We start from the raw sequence: 21,426 nt of genomic DNA on the forward strand, positions 1-21,426 counted from the left end.
TGGAAATAGAGCTGCAGAGAGACAATTTGGACTTCCTCCCACTGAGTGTATGATCAGACAGTGGAGTAAACAGGAAGAACAACTCTTTAAGAGTCCAAAAAAAGAAGAAGGCCTTAGGAGGAAAACCAGCAAAATGGGCAAACTTGGAGGCTTAAGACTTGGACTATGGAGTAGCACCAGAGTCGTTTATGTGTGTCAGCCAAGCTTATTCAATGTCAGGCAAGAATGCTTGCAAGCAAAATAAACATTGTTGATTTTACAGGAAAGGCAAAACGGTGCTTCAATTTCATGATGGGAGAAGGGTTGGCCATGAGAACACAAAGTTAGTTCAGAAAATGCCACCAGTTTAGAAGGATGATCTTAACATATAGAGACAGTGACCCAGAAGACAGCAGTGATACATTAGAAGTTGAAGAAAATGATATGTCTGGAACTAATCGTGATGAAGAAGAGAGCAGTGATGCAACAGAGGCTGAATAAAGTGATATGCTGCATAATATCATAGCACTGATATGTAAACATTAGCTGCGGTAATTACTAAATAAAAATGTTCTGTTTTGTTTAAAATATTGATTTCTTAATTTGGGGTTGGAAAAGTGGGGGGGGGATCTTATACACAGAAAAATACGGTACCTTAAGAAAAATATGAGTAGTCAGTACAGCCTTGAGACGTGAAAATCATAGTTCAGTCAGACCTTCCATGTGTTGACTACACAGAGGTGCTACAGGGAACATGCAGAGAACTTGTTGTGTGCACTTTGAATGGAAGACAGGCCCAGGTGATGGAATATGGGGGAGGGGATTACAGATCAAGGTAAGGATTGATTTTCTAACGCTGAATCTCTAGTATTGCCTAGTGGGGGCAGGTGTTCCTTGTCACTGGGAGCATGCAAGCATAGGGTAATTCTTTGCAAGAAAGTTGAAGAAGGCATTTAAAACAAAACACACAAAAAATGGTTGATTGAAGCAATCTTGAAATCTGTTCTTATGTTAGACTTTGAGCACCCTGCACACGGGGTTTTTACCATTGCATCCTATGTTTAGCATAGTGGGTGGTATGTAGTAGATATACTCAGTGTTTTGTTGAATTAATGAATATATTCACTTACCATTTCCATGAAGGAAGAAAACTAGCCCAAATAAAAGTTACTCAATGACCAAGAAAAACAAAGCATTCTGACATTTAGAAGCTGGCCTGGCACTCAGACTAAGTCATGTTATTCTCCTACTGAACATAAACTCTCAGAATACCAACCTCAGACAAAGGTACTTGGAGACTGTGATAAAATGAGATAAAACAAGGTCACTTCATAATTTTGTCTAAGCACAGACAAAAATAAGCTCACTATGCCACCCGCACAATACCAAGCAGCCCATCTCAGCCTAAGCGAGTGCCTGCTGCCTCTTCACACGTGTCAGTGCCTCCTCCAGTAGTCCTTCCTACAGACTGAGATGCCCAGTTAGAGACTTGCCCTGCTTTTGACAGCTCCCAATCAAAGGCAAAACCCCATTTCCTTAGATACTCCCCAATCACCTAACCCTAACCCGAATTCTATAGGAAGTTCTTTCTAACTCCCTTACTAACATACTCCATGGTTCCCCATGGTCTGTACTCTCCCTCACTAAAATCCAACTGGTTTAACTACAGGGATGCTTCTGGTAGTCTTTGGCTAAAGGGCATTGACCAAGTAAATGCTAAGAGGGGAAAAGTATGCTCTTAACTCCAGTGCAGAGTGAATTCTGTAAGAATCCCAGGTCAGCGAGGGCTGTATTAGTTACACAACACTTCCTAAAAGTGGTCTTATTACTACTAACATTTACTGAGACTTACTCTGTGTTTTTACAGGCAGTATTTCATCACACAAGGTAGGTATTATCAATATTCCTATTAATAGATGAGGGAGCTAAGGCACAGAGAGTAGCTTCAAGTGCAGACAGCTGGTAAGTGGAGGTGCTGGGATTCCACTTGGTCATCTGACTCCCAAGCCCGTGCTCCAATAAATAGGACTTGAAAGGTGTGAGAGGTCTGTGAGCTTATGTTCTGAGGGCAGGCAGCAAGGCATGAGCAAAGGCACAGGGGTGATGAATACTTCTACATAACAAGCATCTTGATTCTCTCAGTAAATTGTATAAAAATTGACATAATCCATGCTCCTCTCTCCACATACCCTTCAGCGCTGGTGCTGGTTCCCTTAACACTGACCCGCAGGGCCAGGTGCAGGAGGAGGGTTAGCACTCTGGTTCTTTAGGTGGCTTTGATTCTGCTACCTTAATTTTAATGATTAAAAAATGCTCCAATCTGCCTCCACCCCACACCTAGTTTTTCTCATCTCCCCAAAGCCTGTGTGGCATTAGCTGGGTGTAGCCAGGGGCACTAAAATCATCCCTTCACCTTCACTCATCTTTTAGGTCTCCACAGCCATGTGTCACTTCCGAGGGAAGCTTTCTCTGATCCCTTAGGATAGGTTGATCCCTTCATCACAGGCGCTCATACTGGCCTGAACTTCCCCTCTGGTAAACCTGTCATTCTTGTTACAGTTCAGCATCTGCCTCTCCCTGCTAAACTTGAAGTTCATCAGGGCGGGGCCATGTCGGACTGGCACACTTCAGGAACTGAGAATTGCCACTTTGATGGGTGGTAGAGATTTGGGGGGAAACAGGTCAATTTCTTTTCTTTCCTGTTCCAAACTCTTGCTTCCTAATGCATCATGATCCTTGCTCTAGTGCATTTCTTGACCCAAACTCAAAAACTGTCATCAGTTAGGCCAGATGTTGAAACCTAGAAATCTTTCAGGTCTTTTTCTTTTAACAATAGTCTGATTGGTCCTTCATAAACTTCACCTTCTAAAAAGTGAACCTTACCCTCCTGTGATTTATCCAAGGTCACACTAAATTAAACAGCAGAGCCAGAAAACTCAGATTCAGCAACTCCCAAAATGGTCCTTGATCTTCTTAAAAGGATAAAAGAGGAAATGGGCTTCAATACTGATTCTCTAAGATTGTTAATCAAATGTGGACTTATAATGCCTGCAGATACTACATGTTATCTAGGAGACATTAAACTGAAATGAGCCCTTCAGGAAAGGATATTTTCTAAAAAGGAACAGGAAAACACAAGAAGGACAATCTGTATTTATAATTAACTAGAAGCCCAGTGCATGAAATTTGTGCACTGGTAGGGCCCCTAGCGGCTGCCCTTCCCCCAGCCACGTGCTGATGTTGCTGGCCGAGGCCTCCCTCCCTTCCCTGGCCGGCCCTACCCCCTGGTCAAACTCCCAGACGAACTCCCGGCCGAGGGGACAATTTTCATACTATGTTTTTATTATATAGGATATTGCAAAAATAATTGGAATTAAATTCTGATTGTGACTCCCCTAAACTGGCTTACCAAAGTGAAGTTAGCATGAGCCAGAATCAGCATATTGTATAACCTCTCAGGAGAGGGCACAGTAAGGCTTTTCAGCTACAGAAAACACCAATGTCTTTGGCATAACCCTATATTCCAATCTAATGAGAAGCCACTTAAAAATGAATAAGACTGATGCTCAATTCTTAGATACACAGCCACACAATGAGAAAGTTCAAATCAAAGCCAGGTTCTTAGCCTGCAGTGCTAAAGAATGAAAGCCAAGCAATTAGAGCTGAAAAAATGCATTCTACAGTCTTACAGCAGGAGACTGAGCTCAGTTACAGCAAGGAGGTCATTGTCTGGGTGCTGGAAGTAAATAAGACATCTTTTTTTAAAAACTTTCTATCGAGTTTTAGACAGACAGGGAGAGGGAGAGAAACATTGAGCCTGCAGCAACCCGGGCATGTGCCCTGATCAGGAATCGAACTGACAATCTTTCAGTGCACTGGATGATGCCCAACCGAGCCACACCAGCCAAAGCTAAACAAGATGTCTTTTTACCTGAGATGATCAAACACAGTTCAGTACAGGAAGGGGCGGGGGCAGAGAGAGACTACACAACCTACCAAAGCCTGGAGTTTTTGAAAAACATGAGAAGTAAACTACCTCTGCAAAAAAGTGAAGGTTAATGGATGAACTCTGAATGTCTTTCCTAAATATTTAGGGCTCAGCTCTCCTATATTTATTACTCACACCAACCAGGAAGCCCACAGAGAATTGTGTACTTCCCCTGGCCAGAGTGGCTCAGTGGTTGAGCATCAACCTATGAACCAGGAGGTCACAGTTCAATTCCCAGTCAGGGCACATGCGTGGGTTGTGGGCTCGATCCTATTGTAGGGTGTACAGGAGGCAGCCGATCAATGATTCTCTCATCATTGATGTTTCTATCTCTCTCTCCCTCTCTGAAATCAATAAAAATGTCTTTTTAAAGAATCATATACTTCATATTTCTTTGAAATGTTCATTTCTTCCATCACCTTTGCCCCAAGAAACATCATAAAATTATTCATAGGAAGTGCGGCAGGGCGGCTCTTTTCACCAAACCTCTTCCTGCATATTAGTACAAAGGGCTAAAAATAAGTACAATCACTTTGCTACAGTTTCTAACCAAACATAATTTTTGAGAAGGCTGGTGTTTTTCCTTTCCTGGCTAATCTTCATTTCCCCTTAATTTTCTCTTTTACAAGAACAAAACCCATAATTTCATCTAGAAATGGACTATCTGTTTCAAGCGATATGTTTATTGAAAACAACACAAACATCCTTCCCGTGGAGGGAGGACAACCTGGGACAAAGCACACGAGGACCTGGAAGACAGTTCCCAGTGCTGTTCCTGCGACCTGGGAGGGGACCTCAAACACCGGATGGCTAGAAACAAAACTTATAAACATGTCACATTTCTACATTGTCTATCAGAGCTCAGCTGAATTTTCATAACAATGAACCTTAATTATAGCCCAACATTTAGACAGAGTGGGACATGATTTTAGTAGATGTAAAACTTGATTTGTTTCCATGGGTGAGCCTTGATCATTCTGTCTCCATTTCTCTCAGCTTTAAAATTAAGGTATCTTTTGATACCTTCCTTTTTTGCCAATAGAAGCTTAAAGATGAAGTGAAATGCCTAACTCACTTCAAAAGGAGTTACTGTGGCCATGCTGGGAGGGGCTGGTTGGAGGGAGGGTGGCGCAGGCAGCATGGTCACCTCCGGGGCTGTTCCTCCAAGCCGGGGAGCGCGCTGAGGAAAGGTGCGGCCACAGGCATTAGGCCTTGGTCTGTTTTGAAATTTTCAACAGCACAGAGTAAGTAATTTTCCTCACAGGTTATCTGATTTGGGTAATGCAAACTGAGAACAAGAGACTTGACCCATCTGCGAGTGGGTTACATAGAATTACAAGCAATAAACTCCTGTAGTTTGAGCTGAAAATTTAGGCTTAAATAATGCATGGTGGAGATGAGACACAGAAATCACAGAAACAAATATGTGGCATAACAGACAACCAAGACCTGCGATGGAGAGCTTTAATCACCACATGTAAAACAATATTCTCACATAGCAAAAACGGCTCCAAATTCTTTACCATTATCACCATAGTGTAGAGATGAAAGTCACACTAGTACAAAAACCTTTCTGCTCATAACAGCAAGATTTATGAAACTTTCTTTATAAACACATTTTTTTAACCCTGAGGCTGATATCACCAAAGTGAAAAAGAAATGTCACTATCCGCTGGAATTCATTCAATGTAGAATATTTTAAATCACTGATTCTTTAACCTGGAGTGGCTTCTCTTCCCTCGTCCACCCATACTATGCGATGACAAGAAGAAAAGGTGACAAATGGATGGGTCCAGACCAGCATGTATAACATATTGACACCATGATTCTCAACTCAATCTACTGATCAATACAAAAAAAAAAAAAAAACCCTGAATTTTAGTGTCAATTAACTCAATGCTGTCACATTTAAAAATGATCTCAATTGGCTCTTTCTTATAAAAGGAGAATTAATAGATTCTCAAATAGTTCTTTCTTACAATGTCTACTGCAGACACTCTACTTCCTACAGATGAGCCAACTAATTAAGTTCATAGAGATTGCCTTGCACATCTCAGCTATGGGCACTTAGTCACCCTGAGATGAAATCTGCACATGTCTAAATGAAAAATAGCCCCCAGACACTATAATAGTTATTCCAGTCAAGTGATGGGAGAGGCATCAGAAATCATGTTAAGTCAGAAAAAAAAAAAAAAAAAGACAGCCATGTTGGAGACTATGTAAACATTTTGGTGTGAAAAATAAATAGCACAAAAGATTTTCAAAAATCTAAATTCCTAATGTCTCTAATGAAGTTCTTTGTGAACAAGGCTAGAGCAATGCTGTACTACCACTCCCAAGGCAGCCTGGGGGCTTTTTCTCAGTTATTTCCATGATGATTTCTGACTGTTTCTAAAACATGTTCTTTCTAAATAGTCACAGCACTTCATCAAAAGTGGCTGCTAGTCCGCATATCTGAGTCAGGAAATCTTTGCTGTCATTTAGTTTTAATTGGTATTATACATGCAATTTCCTGTGTACTACTCACTTTCCACTCACAGTTACAGGTATTCTGGGCTATAATAAATGTGGAGATAGTAGGTAAAGAATTACCAACCTAATCTCGCTCCATACTCTTCATTTTTATTATGCTTTGATGCCTTCCCAATTCAAATGACTGAACTGAACAACACAGCCATGAACATTTACGGGATTTTTCTTGAGAAGTTAAATTGTGTTCACTAACTCTCAGCTCAAACTGGGTGAAGATAATGAAGACAATTCAGTATTAGATTGAAGGTTTTCTTGGAAAGGCTTGATACAAGTGTTCTTTTTTCTTTTTTCTTTCTTCCAGGTAGAACTATTGAAAATCAAGTTTGAAAAAACTGTTAACAATTGTATGGCCAATCCCCGATCAGATACCTGAACTCCTTCCTATACAACAGCTCAGTCAAGTTGTCTGGCGTCTGCCAGAATACCTTTAGGGGCAGGAAGCTGTTGCAACATTACTTCTAGAATCGGACAGCAAAACAGAAAGAACGGGCAAACAAACTTCCATTAAACATGATAATGAATTTTGTCTAACTTTTCAAGAGAGTTAGCAGATTGTCAATTGCTACTGAAAGGAATAAACCAGATTTGTTCCACGCATCCAATGATTCAAAATGGGAAATACAATTCAGAAGAGAATTTTATAAATCACCGTTGAATAGCTGTGTGTGTGTGTGATAATGGGGAAGCAGATAAAAATATCTTAGAAGTAATCATTGTAAGAACCCCAAAACAAAGGGAAAATATGTGTTTTAAATAATAAATAAAAGTTTTGCTTTAAAGCTGCAATAAACACCTTGTGCAGCAAGTCTCAGTACAAGAATTCCAGAGCCTCGGTGGATGAACTGCAGACTAACAACAGCTGCGGCATTTGTCAGTTCAGATGCAGGAGACAGCAGAGGGACAGGAGCAATCTGAGACGGCAGCCTGCTATCCTGGGTGGTCAGAAGCAGGGCACTCTACCTTGATTTTCTCCTTCTGGCTTGTTTGGCAGGACTGCAAATAGTTTTCTTATTTCCTACTTCTCTCAAAAATACTCAGGCTGCTTCAAGGTTTCAGAAGACCAACAAAGCAACATGTTGATTGGTGGACAGTAACATCAGAATTCAATTTTACAAAGGTTCAGTTCCTCTGAAGGAACACGTTTATGTCTATAATTTATTTTCTGGACATATATAGGAATAAGTCTATCTCAACTGAAAACGTTCATCCTGATAACACACACAGAAACTTTAAAAACTCTAAATGACCATGCTAACTGAGACTCCGCTGATTCATTTTTGAGTGGTATCTTTTACCGTGAGGTGTTAAAATGGCAATGGTGTCCATCTTTAACAAACAAGACGGTGAACAACTAGCAGAAACAAAACAACAATAAAACCAACCTTAAAGTCAGTATGTCTTTTTATATGGAGTCCACTTTTTTTTTCATATCTGTTTCAAAAGTGTCAGATAATTAACATTAGTGGCTAGATGACAGGAGAGCAAATCTTCCTGCAAGAAAGGATAAACTTCCTTGACCACTGAGATTTGTAAGTCGGATCAATGAAAGTCTATTAAGTACTCAGGATAGATCTGGTTGGCATCAAACACCACAAAGATCTTTGGATTCCAGGTGTCGTCCACACAGCTGTCATATAAATTCACATAGCTACCGTCTTTGGAAGGAGGTCGCATGTATTTGGAGTCTCCATTTATATAATCTCCAATCAGCACTCGAGCAAGAAACATAGATTTATATGTTCTAAATAGATGCCGATTTTGCAGGCTTACACCATGAATTTGGAACGTGTTTCCATGTTTTATGTCATCTTTGCAGAAGCGACTGGAGTAAGCAGCATCTCTAGCAAAATAGGTTCCTTAAACAAAAAGAACCAAGAAAATAAAAGCTAAGATTAAAGACTACTCTGAAGAATACATGAAACACAAGAAAAAACAGTCTGTTAGCGGAAGAGACACATGGAATTGTATAACAGAAATGGATGTGAAATTTCCTCCTATGTAGATCTTTAAGAACTGAAGTTTATCTTTTATGGATGGCTGTGATTCAGACTGCCATAGGGATAGATTTGTTAGTCCCCACCACCAACTCCATCACACCGTACCAAAAAGTAGTGCCAGACTTATTTTCAAAAGAAATATTACAAAGAAATCCAATATGTAAGACTGATACAAACTATTTCTGTGATTAAAAGTGTGGCAGGACCTGAGTTTTAATTGCTTGGACTCCCTCCCATTTCTATTTCCTTCCACCGGTTTCCTCCCCCGCTTCCCTATACAGCAGCCACTGAAACCCTGGAGAGCACAATGGAAACTGCTGGTCTACAGAGATGATTTCAAACCCCAGATACCACATTTCCCTGATACAGAGTAACAATTCAATTGTATTTCTGGAAATAATAGAACTCTCTGTCCCCAAGCGTGCAATGCTGTTCACATCCGGCCATCCCAACAGAACAGTTTCACCGGTTCATTGCCTATTTGGGAAAACTCAGTAAAGCATCTGACTCTTCGGAGAAGTCAGGCCTAGAAGACTGACATCATTATGGGAATGCTTACTCTAAAAAATTTTGAAAAATAATTGCAATGTCTCGTATTACCCAGTACTGATGGGATTTATGTAACACTTTTCTGATCCTCTTACAGTTAAAGAAATAAAATAGACTTTTTGGTAGTTATTTAAAAAATTTATTTGCTTTTTTAAAATACAGCACACCCTAATCCTAAATGGTAGTTAGTTCTCTTGATGGAGGTAAGGTACAAAGCAAGAACCAGCAAAATAAATGTCCATCCCTTACCTTTTCCCCTCATCTCTCTCCTCAATTTGCTTGGGTAGTGGGCATAAATTGGAGAACTTGGACTTTCACAACATTAGGAAAAAGGTGAGGACTTCCCCCATTATTCCTTATTGCTCATTAATATTCTTACCTATTTTTTTCTAAAAAACAACATAAACAAAAAATACTAGCATCTAGACCTGTGTACAATGTACATTAATTTATTTGATAGTTCTCTCTTTTATGACATAAAAGTTTTAATTTTATCCAAGGAAAGGACTTATACATGAAAATTAAATGTAATGCAAAAATCAGTGAACATGGACATGATGGCCCGAGAACGACTGGGAGCGGGGCACGATCTAACCTGGCCGAGTACAAAGGTCTTTGAGATACCTTGTACATGCCGGAGGGGCTTTTCTGTGGCTCGGAACCTCTGAGGGTGTGCTGGGAACCTTGTACATAACTTTTAACTAATAACTGTCAACCCCCTGAATTACAGAACAGTCAATTATCTCTCAAGAGAAGAGATTTGCTCCTAGGACTAGAATTGGACCTGGAATTCTGATAATTACCTTTTCCAAAGAGAGCACCATGTATACCGTTTATCCTCCAATCAAAGTTATGAATGCAAATTGCTTCCACAAATTCACTGCTGGTACCATGAAACAGCATTTGTTCATTAATCTGAGGCACACCACTTTTTTTTTTGAGCTGAGCCTTTTTCCTAAAAACACAATACACACAGACATAAAACACACAGAAATATACCATAAGTGGCAGTTATTAATTTTTCAAGGAGCAAAATTCAGTAGAAAACGTGAACCAGAAAACCTTCTTTAACATAAATCATAAATGGACAAAGCAGCTCTGAAGAAGAATCTCAAATGTTCTTGGACCCATAAGTCATCTCATCAAAAATTATTAGTTAACATTGAGACTTAAGGTTGAAAATTACACTCAAAACTATAGATATGTCAGATGATGCCCATTATTAAAAAGGCGATTGCCTAAACCAGCCAAGTTTTACAGATGCCTAAAAATGGCAATATAAACAATTAAATAATACAAAGCTCACAGACTCTTTAAACAGTGAATTCCTTGAGCAGGGACTATGCCATAATCTTTTTATCCTCAAAGATTAGAAAATATTGATTGAATTAAACTGAATTAAGTCATCCAGTTCAACCTCTTCCCAATGGACAAATCTCTTTTAACAATGTAGGGCCGATTGTAACAGTAAAAAACATACAAACAAAGTGAAAACAGCTTAAAAATCTTTCATAGAAAAATGAATAAATAATTATTTACTTATACATGAAAGTTAAAACTAATAAATTAGATATAGTACATGTATTAACAGATAACTTGAAAAATAATGTTGAATGTAAAAAGAATGTTGCAAAAAAAGGCATATGATTCAAAATAATACTGTATATTGTATAAGTATACATATATAGGTAATCCTATATAATAAAAGGCTAATATGCAAATTGTCCCCTCAACTGGGAGTTCAACTGGGGGGGCGGGGCCAGTCCACCAACCGCCCTCGGCCCCTCCCCCCCAATCAGCCCCAATCGGGGCAGGCCAGCCAGACCCCACCCATGCACGAATTTGTGCACTGGGCCTCTAGTAAAGAATATAAAGATATGGACAAGAAGGCATCACACCAACCTCATGAGGAAGAAGGAAAACAGGACGGGGTTGGGGTAAACACTTCACATGTATCTGTAATGCTTTGTATCTTAAAAAGAAAACCAAAACTGATACAAAGAAGAAGAAAATGTGACAAATATTAAAATGTTAAATTTGATTGGTAGGTACACAGGTGTCTGTAAACTATCTGCTGCATTTTCATTTTAAAAATATTTCATAAAAACAATGTTTTAAAAATGAAAAAGAATCCCTCCCCCATTATATCTCTAAATAGCTATTTAACAGCTGCTTCAATTCAGGCCAGGGTCAAGTGCTCACTGCTTTGGAACACAACGCAACCTATCTGCAATCAGATGTAATTGTTAGAAAGTATGTCCACCCTAATTCTGAACCAAAATCTGCCTTCCTCTTACTTCTATTGATTTGTCTTAGTTTTTCTGTTTTGAACACAGAACAATTCAAATATTCTTATACAAAACTACTCTGAAAATATCCAAAATTAACTATGAACACTGACCTCGGCTTTCTTTTCTAGGTTAAATGTACACCACTAGTGGCCCAGTGCATGAAATTCATGAATGGATAAGGTCCCTAGGCCTGGCCAGTGATCAGGGTCGATCGGGGCCTTCTGGTTGCCAGCCGGGGCCTTCCTTCATTCCATGCTACCCCCTAGTGGTCAGCGCATGTCATAGCGAGTGATCAACTCCCGGTTGAACTCCCAAGGGGACACTTTGCATATTAGCCTTTTATATATATGGATTCCATCAACTATTCCTCACATAGCACAGCTTCCAGGCCTTTCTTTTTCCATCCCGGACAGCCTTTAGTTGACAAGAATCTGCTGGGTCCTTTCTAGTTTATAATGTTGGTAGGAATTAGAAGCAGAGTCCAGATATCTCAGACAGCACTGACTCTACCAGCACACACTGAATTTATTTTGTAGCAGGGGCACCACACTGCTGATTTACAGAAGTCCGAGTCAATTAAAACTCCCCAAACTTTCTCAAATTAGACTCTCTCAGCTTTCTATATTTGTACAACTGATTTACAAACCTAATGTAGTACTACATTTATTTCAATTAATCTTTATTTTAAAATTCATGCATGGGTGTGGTCCCTAGGTGTGGAGGTGATTGAAGTGCGAGCATCTAGCGTGGATGGGCAGGTCCCAGCTAACCTCTGGGCCCTGGGAAGCACCTGGGCTGCCGGCCCCCACGTGCCCCCCTCCACCTGAGTCACCGCGCCGGAATCCCCATGTGGAGATGTGGTGAGCATGGCCCAATGCTGCGGGAGTGGGGTGGGGGAGCGCCTCAGAGTAGGCCTCTGGGCCGCCCAGCGGCACTACACAAAAGCCAGGCAGGCAGCGCGCTCTCTCCCGGCCGGCCTTGCAGACCAGCTCCTGTGCAAACCCACAGGGACCCGGACCAGCCCTGTGGTCCCTTTGGCTGCAACCCGGCTCACCCGGAAGAGGCCACGTGGCTGCGGGGTGGGCTCCTCACAGGCGCCCAGCACCTGAGCTCAGGGCTTCCCAGACACAGGAGCCCTGGCGTCCCCGGGGAAAGGTAGCAGGGGGAGTGAGAGTGAGTTCAGCAGACACCCTGCATTCTCACTGCACCTCCATCCTCATCACCTCCAACCCCAATTAGGTGATCAGAGCCTGCCTGCAGGGGGAGGGACCCAAGAGGTTGGCCACCTGCCCCAAGGAGGGAGCCCAGCCTTTGGCCCCCCTGGGAAAGGGGACACATCCGCTGCCACCCAACCCCGGTTCCCCATCCCAGCCGGGGGGCCCAGCCCCAATCAGGCAATGGGGGCCTACTGACGGGGCGGGGGGGGGGGGGGGCGGGTAAGGGACTGAGAGGTTGGCCAGCAGGCCCCATCCAGCGATGGGGGCCTGCAGGCCGGGGGCAGCTCCTGCGCTGGGTGTCTGCCCCCTGCTGGTCAGTGCACATCATAGCAACCAGTCATTCCGGTCGTTCTATCGTAACAGTTGCTTAGGCTTTTATATATATAGAAAGCAATTTAAAAGTGCATAATTTATTTTAAAAACACGCAACTTAGTGACTATGCAGAGGGAGAGGGGATACTTGCATTTAAATGATGAAAGAATTGGAAATGTATATGGTCATTCTCAAGAGTCATTTGGCAATATGTATCAAAATTTAATGTCTAGCCCTGACCGGTTTGGCTCAGTGGATAGAGCGTTGGACTGCCGACTGAAGGGTCCCAGGTTCGATTCCGGTCAAGGGCATGTACCTTGGTTGCGGGTACATCCTCAGTGCGGGGTGTGCAGGAGGCAGCTGATGGATGTTTCTCTCTCATCAATGTTTCTAGCTTTCTATCCCTCTCCCTTCCTCTCTGTAAAAAAATCAATAAAATATATTTTTAAAAAAATTTAATGTCTATGCTTTGATCTACTATTGATAGTCTTTTCAAACCATTAAGCATGACTTAGAAGGATGTGCATTAAACAAATATTTATTGCAGAAAAAGCCAGCATGTTTTCACTAACAATAAATTATATCTCTTTTAAAACTTTAAGTACTTACTTTTTAAATAATGCATACTTGTTGCTTTTCTAAGAAAAAAATCTTCTTTTAAAAAAAGATAATCATATTGTTTTGACTCACTGTTTCAGTCTTCTAAGATCATTCTGACTCCTGATTCATTCATATAGCAAATAAGCTACCCATTCTAGTTTTGAATCTTTCAAAAGTATGATAAGCAAACCTTCCACATTTTCATCCAAATTTCTGATAAAAATGTTGAAGGGCTCAAGAAGAAAGCATGCATGCCATTCAAGTTCCCCTTTGCATAAGACTTTTGACTGGGTATTAATTTTTCTCTTTATATTTATTCACCTGGCACACACTTCTCTATCTTGCCTCCATCATAAGAACTTTTTCAACCACTTTGAGGAAATCAACTTACACTAAGGGGTCACCCAACTACTACTATGGCGAGCCTTGTACTTGGGCATTAGTAAATCTACACTGTTTTTTTTCTAATTAAATGTTTAATATACATCCCTCTAAGGTCAAGCTTCATGGTCTATAATAATTAGAATCCACTCTAAAATCAGCATATTCAAACATCACTACTTTTCAGGCATAGATTAGAATGAATTTTGATTTGAAAATTCACTCTAGTCTCTCTTAGATAAATGAAGTGTTGGTTAAAGAGCCACGTGTGTGGACATTAAAACCTGCTCGGTCACTGGACTGAATATAGTGTCACCAGTTGAAGGCAGAATGGAATGGGCTGGTCAAAGCTTTGCAACACCACAGCATGGATTACTCTAGTGCCTACTGCTAGGGCACCTGTGAAATGTGGAGACTCTCATACAATGACCTTGGTGTTCCAGAAAGGCTAGTGTTGAGTTCTAGGGCCTCCTGGACTTCAGTTAAACTTTTGGGAAAAATCATAGGATTCAAACTACACTAGTCCTGCCCACCTTTGCCCAACCCCATGTTAATTTCTTTTCTTTTTTTTTTTATTGTTTAAAGTATTGCAAATAGTAGTACATATGTCTCCTTTTTCCCCCATTGACCTCCCTGACCTCCCCACCCTGGCACATGCCCTCACCCCCCTAGTGTCTGTGTCTATTGGTTATGCTTACTAGTATATGCATGCATACAAGTCCTTTGGTTGATCTCCTACCACCTCCCCAACCCTCTCTGCCCTTCCCACTGAAGTCTGACAGTCTGTTCGATGCTTCTCTGTCTCTGGATATATTTTTGTTCATCAGTTTATGATGTTCATTATATTCCACAAATGAGTGAGATCATATGATATTTATCTTTCTCTGACTGGCTTATTTTGCTTAGCATAATGCTCTCCAGTTCCATCCATGCTGTTGCAAATTTAAGAATTCCTTCTTTTTTACAGCAGCGTAATATTCCATTGTGTAGATGTACCATAGTTTTCTAATGGGCACTTAGGCTGTTTCCAAATCTTAGCTATGGTGAATTGTGCTGCTATGAACATAGGGGTGCATATATCCTTTCTGATTGATGTTTCTAGCTTCTTGGGATATATTCCTAGAAGTGGAATCACTGGGTCAAATGGGAGTTCCATTTTTAGTCTTTTGAGGAAACTCCATACTGTTCTCCATAGTGGCTGCACCAGTCTGCATTCCCACCAGCAGTACACGAGGGTTCCTTTTTCTCTGCATCCTCTTCAGCACTTGTTGTTTGTTGATTTGTTAATGATAACCATTCTGTAGCCATTCTGACAGGTGTGAGATGGTACCTCATTGTTGTCTTGATTTGTATCTCTCTTATGATTAATGACTTTGAGCATGTTTTCATATTTCTCTTGGCCTTCTGTATGTCCACTTTCGAAAAGTGTCTATTTAGGTCCTTTGCCCATTTTTTGATTGGATTGTTTATCTTCCTTTTGTTAAGTTGTATGAGTTCCCTGTATATTTTGGAGATTGCTAGTAAACCCTTATTGGAGATAATATTGGCAAATATGTTCTCCCATGCAGTAGGTTTTCTTGTTTTGTTGGTTTCTTTTGCTGTGCAGAAGCTTTTTATTTTGATGTAGTCCCATTTGTTTATTTTCTCCTTAGTTTCCATTGCCCTAGGAGCTGTATTGGTAAAGATATTGCTATAACCAATCTCTGCTATTTTGCTGCCTATGGCTTCTTCTAAGATTTTTATGGTTTCCCGTCTTACGTTTAAGTCCTTTATCCATTTTGAGTTTATTTTTGTGAATAGTGTAAGTTGGTCTTTCTGAACTTACTGAAAATATTGTAGCACCCACCTCTCAAAGATCTCTTAAGATTGCCCACCCTCTCAGGGACTGGAATGCCAAAAGGGCTAAATTAGATGTGCTATGCACTCTGAGCCGCAGCAGGGATATCTTCATGCTCTGGATTGAAGTACATTTGCCTAGGTTTGAACCAGTGGTTTCCATCCTGGCTGGATACTTGCGGAACTTTTTAAAGATAATGTCAGAACTCGGAGGTTCTGATGTGGTAGGTCAGGGGTGGGGACAGATAGCTCTACTTGTTAAGGAGCTCCACAGGTGATTCTGATAAGCAGCCAGGGCTGAGGGTCTCTGATCTCAATCCACATTCTCCCACATTCTTAATGAGATAGCAGCTTTCATTGTTCTTTTTTCCTTGCTACCTTTTCCTGGATCAGCCCAACTACCACCTCTCTCTGCTAGTAAACTGCTGAGATAAGTCAAACAACATCCCGCTGGTTTCCACAAATTCACACGTTCTAACTAAGCCTTCAGCACTGATGGAAATCCTATAGTTCCCAAGCTAGCTTTTTCTCCCCCATTTTCCACAATGGCCATTTCAAATCACTCCTTTTTCTCTATCTCTCCCTCTTACCCACACCTCCTTATATCTACAGGCAACGTCAATTCTGATTTCACAAAGGAAACTGAAAGTATCAGGATGGAGCTTCCAACCTATTTCCTGTCCTCATCTCCTACTTCTCATTACTGATAGCATAACTGGACCACCTTTGTCTATCTCCTAACATACGTTCTCTGAGTTCATTCCATCACACCTCTTTAGGAGACTTAATCCATCAATTACCCTTGCCTCTCCTGTCTTTTAAACTCTCCCTCTCCATAGGTTCTTTCCTATTATAATGTAAACATGCTCATGTCTACCAGATCTTTTACTTCAAAACACATAGAACAAAAACACCCTTCCCAACGCTACATTATCCATCTTCTCAGATCTCTCATTCTCTTCACTGCCAAGCTTCTTGAAATACTGGTCAACATTTGTTGTAAATACAATACAGGGGCAAAAGTAGGTTTACAGTTGTGAGTACCTGACTATTTATTATTGTATTATTTTTCCATACGAACAACTGTAAACATACTTCTGCCCCACCCTGTATAGCATCTACCAACATTGCTCTCATCAAAGGTACCAATGACCTTTGTGTTGCAGACTCCAAAAGATATTGTCAATATTTATCTTACTTGGCTATTCTTTACTATGTGACCGTGGATGACACCTACTTATGTAAACTACTTTCTTCCTTTGGCTTCTGTGATCACATTCCACTAGTTTTCTCCCACCTTTTTTGGTTGTTACTTCTCAGCTTCTTCCTTAGGTTTTCTCTTCCTCTGTCTATCCCTTCAAGAGTTCAATCCTTGGCCCTCCTATTTTCTCTATCTACATAAAGTCCCTGGTCATCTTATCAATTCCTATGGTTTCTATTACCCACATTTCTTAACTACTCCAAAACCTTTATCTCTAGTCTACACTACTCTGCCAAGCTCCCAATCCATATATCAACTACTACTTCCTTCATATCCTCCCAAGACCAAAATCTGTTCCTACCCATATTTCCTTAGTCAACTAAAACAAGTCAGAAACTTCAATGTCATCTTCCCCATCTCCCTAACCCACCCCATTGCACACATTAAATTATGCACCAAACAACATCATTCAACATTCTTAATACCTCAAAGCTATCCTCTTCACTCCTTCGGTCCACTGTGGTTCAAGCCTCCCAATTTGTCTCAGTTTAATTACTGAAACAATTTCCTACAATGGCCTCCCTGCTTCTGACTTTGATCTATTTAAATCAGTTTCTAAGCTTCGGCACTACTGACATTTGGGGCTGGATATTTGTTTGTTGTAGGAGGCTGTCTCGTGCACTGTACAATGTTTAGCATCCCTGGCCTTTACCGAGTAGATGTCAGTAGGATCTCCCCATCCCACTGTGGGATAATAAGGATGTGTCCAGTCATTGCCAATACCCCCTGGTGAGCAAACTCACTCCTAACTGCTTTAAATCCCTACTCCACAATATAGGGATGAATTGTTTTTCTAAAATGCAAATCAGACCCATCTCTCTCTTGCTTAAAATCCTACAATAGCTTCCCACTGTCCCAGGAAAATAATCCAAATCCTTTAGTTTGGTGTGTAAGGCCCGCATGGCCTGGCCCCTGCTAACTCTCTACCTTAACTGTGGGTCAGTCCAACTCAAGTAAAGCTACCAAAGAAAATCACACAGTCACCCAGGGGCTCTACTACAAACTCCTGCATGTTCTACCCCTGGAGTACCTTTCTAAGCTCTTCTTCAACATTCATCCTATTTGTTGTTCTATTTGAAATTCTCTCAATGTTCTATGTTCCCTCTCATAATCAACTTTGGCCCATGCTGCTCCCAAAGTCTGGGATGCCCTTCCCTTCTCCCACCTATGTCTAGCTTAAATGATCCCTGCTTTAGGAAGTGCTTCTTGATACTCCCGATCCCACAATACATATCCTACTTTTGTCAGCAAGGGTGGGTAGATACTCTCACCTGTGCTCCAAGATGCCCTGTGCTCCCACCTACATTTTGTGGTTCGATAGCCTGGCTCCTTGTCTAAGCTATGGTCCCATACCCTGTTATATCCCAGGTGCCCAGAATAAAGCCTGTCACAAAGTTGGAGCTAAAACATATTTTTAGAAAAAGGGAGGAAGTAAGAAAGGCCTGAACAACATGCAAACTGATGTGTGATGCACTCACGTGGTGAGTCATTGGTTCCATGACATTGAGATCAACTTGGTTATATTAGTTCTTCAGGGAGATGACAACATGACAGGCTGTCTTCATAATGAGACTCAGTATTTTCTACTGTCACAGTAGGTGGCAGGTTCATTTGCCATCACAGATTTCTAGACACTGACATTACATAAAATCATTAAGGGCATCAACAGTAAAACTGACTTTAGTAAAATCTTCATATAAAATGTTGGGGAGTCACTGTACATTTTATCACTAGGATTTAACTGAAGACTCAAATTAGGAGGGAGACTAATATGAACTCCAGTTTGGAAGCCAGATTAAAAATAATGAAGATTTCATCAGACCATCTGAGAAAAAACTTTATTCACTGATAGAATAAAATAAAAGGGAGAGAGGCTTCCATCTTCCTCTAAAATAAATTACCTAACCAAGAACTGAATAAAACCTTCTAAACTCTGGATTGTCAGAAATAAAAGTTGGCTGGTCCAAAGACTCAAAACTATAAAGAATAAAGCTGAAAACTCCTTATTTTATCATATAAACCCTTATGAGCATCAGAGCATGAAAGAATTCCATGTATCATTAACAAACAAAAGTCAGCCTGCTTTTAATGAGACTGCAGCTTTCATTGATAGATAATATGTGGTATATCTTGACAAATGTTAAATCAGTATGATGGCTACCTAGAGGTTTGTTATATTAAACTCTCTTAATTGAAATTTTTCTGAATAAGTACTAAAGGTCTGCTTATATGAAGAAATATTAGAAACAAAAAAGAGAAAGAAAAATAAAATAAAATTAAAAATTAAAAAATAAATAAATAAATATTAGAAACCAAATCTCATACACATCCTATATAATAAAAGCATAATATGCAAATCGACTGAATGGCAGAATGACTGGTCGGTGGGGGGCAGGGCCAGAGAGCAGGCTGTACCAGGCCAATCAAGGCAAGTGCCAGCGGGCAGAGGGAGGGAACCGTGATTCGGGGGGGCAGTGGGGACTAGTGGCAGAGGTGCAACGGGGGGGGAGGGGGGAAGGCAGGGCCAGCCGCTCACCAGCCGGCACCATCCCCTGATGGGCCTGCCTGGTTACCTCCCACAGAGGAGCAGTCCTAAGCCATCAGTCGGACATCCCCTGAGGGCTCCCAGACTGCGAGAGGGCACAGGCCGGGCTAAAGGACCCCTTCCCCAAATGCACAAATTTTCGTGCACCGGGCCTCTAGTATTTAATAAAAATATTTAAGAAAACCACATATTTTGGGTACTACTTGTTATTCAAAACACATTCCTCAGCACAATTTGTGATATTATTACATACAATAAACTGCACATATTTACTATTAACAACCATTAATCTATTAAACTGTTGTAAAAATAATGAACATATCTATCACCTTCTCCAGTTTCCTTATTCCTATGTGCAATCCCTCCATCCTGCCTCTCCCAATTGGCCCTCTATCCTCACAAATACTGATGTATTTTGTTATTACACATTTGTAAATAAATAAACAAACAAAAAACAAACAAACAGCACAACAAACAGATTAATTTGGACAATACCCTTATGTTTTTGTAATGGGCTTTACTTTTAGGTTAAGTGCACACTGAGCAATCCAATGGGTCATTTCCAACCTAAGTTGAGTAACAAATTGAGATTTTTAAATCTACAACACAAACTTTGGGCTAAACAGAAAACTTGCAGGTATGTTTTGCAATGGTCCTTCAAACTAAATAAGCAAATGACTATAGGCAAGATAGTGTAATTGTTTAAAAAGAAATTTGTGCTGTGCCAGCATAGCCAGGTTCGGTGAGCCTGAGAGGGGGCAGTGAAGGATTAAGAAAAGACAGACAAGAGAAGAAAGCTGGGGCTGGGTTGGAAGCTGTCCTCTCTTATGGAGTGGCAGAGCCACGGCCTGCAAGCTGAATCTTTATTTTATAGCCAGATTCCAAGAGGCAAAGTAAGGGCGTGGTTACAACATTCTCACAGGTTTCTGGTTTCTAATCTACTCAATTACATTCACCAGATCAAACTTTGTTTACTTGCTGCACTTCCCGAGGCCTATATCACTTAGCCACATGGGACCACAGGTTCCTACCATAAGGTCAAGCTTACAACGTGCCTTTGGCTATAATTGTGCTGGGACTTACACGTGGCTTTGCCACGAGAGGATCGTGTCCTCTCATTAGACCCAGGCTTGAACCTGTCCAAACGCTGTAGTTGCTCTCCACAGAAATTAAACATTTCAGAGAGTTATAATTCAACATAAACGTCTGAGTGAACGAAGTCATATCAACAAAACAAAATAGCTCCCCTATTCCTCTGTAATGCTGACTAAGCCAAGATGCGCAGCTCGGAACCTTGAAAGGGGCATGTTTCTAGGAGTGTGCTGAAGGGACTGACCTCTACCACTGCATTACAATGTGGTAAGCCAAGGGTGGGGAACCTTTTTCTGCGAAGGGCCATCTGGGTATTTATAACATCATTCAGGGGCCATACAAAATTATCAACTTAAAAATTAGCCTGCTGTATCTGGTCAAACATTTAATTAACTCACCCCTAATGCCTTGGCAGGGCCAGACCAAATGATTTCTCGGGCCTTATGAGGCCAGGGGGATGTTCCCCACCTCTGTAAGCAATGCCTTGCATTTACTTACAGAGCATCTCTCTTACTCCCTGAGAAGGCTGAAGAAGAGAGCTGAGAGACCAGATCAAAACAAAGCAAGAGGAAAACACAGCATCAGTGAAAATTAATATAATTAAATATTTGTGCTTCGCTATCATCTCTAAGACTACAAAAGTCTTAGAGGCCAACGAGAGGGTTCAGATTAGAAACTGTCTCACCTGCAAAAGAACTCCCACAAGTCTAGGTTTTGAATTCTCTGAATTCTTTTAATTCTGTTGCGATCCATTGTTTTCCCAAAGAGACTAGCGACTTCATTATATTCATGTGTTTGATTGTGCAAAGGAATAAGCTGGAAAATAAAGTTGAATAGTTTTATTG

The 21,426-nt window shown here is 40.8% G+C and overlaps 1 protein-coding gene across 2 annotated transcripts in view; it reads right to left on the reverse strand.

Moving 5' to 3' along the window:
- Positions 1 to 4,638: 4,638 nt before the first annotated feature.
- Positions 4,639 to 21,426, reverse strand: part of PARP11 (poly(ADP-ribose) polymerase family member 11) — a 58,303-nt gene continuing 41,515 nt past the window's right edge. Inside the window, exons 6-8 of one of the 2 annotated variants that reach the window (XM_080662784.1) lie at positions 21,267 to 21,397; positions 9,849 to 10,000; positions 4,639 to 8,355 (exon numbers count right to left, since the gene is read on the reverse strand). In XM_080662784.1, the coding sequence (XP_080518910.1) occupies positions 8,039 to 8,355; positions 9,849 to 10,000; positions 21,267 to 21,397 (600 nt within the window). In that variant the 3' untranslated portion in view covers positions 4,639 to 8,038. The remainder of the gene's footprint in view (positions 8,356 to 9,848; positions 10,001 to 21,266; positions 21,398 to 21,426) is intronic. The other variant, XM_080662785.1, reaches the window with a different exon arrangement.

Source organism: Plecotus auritus, assembly GCF_963455305.1.
Source record: "Plecotus auritus genome assembly, chromosome: 3".
Taxonomy (NCBI): domain Eukaryota; kingdom Metazoa; phylum Chordata; class Mammalia; order Chiroptera; family Vespertilionidae; genus Plecotus; species Plecotus auritus.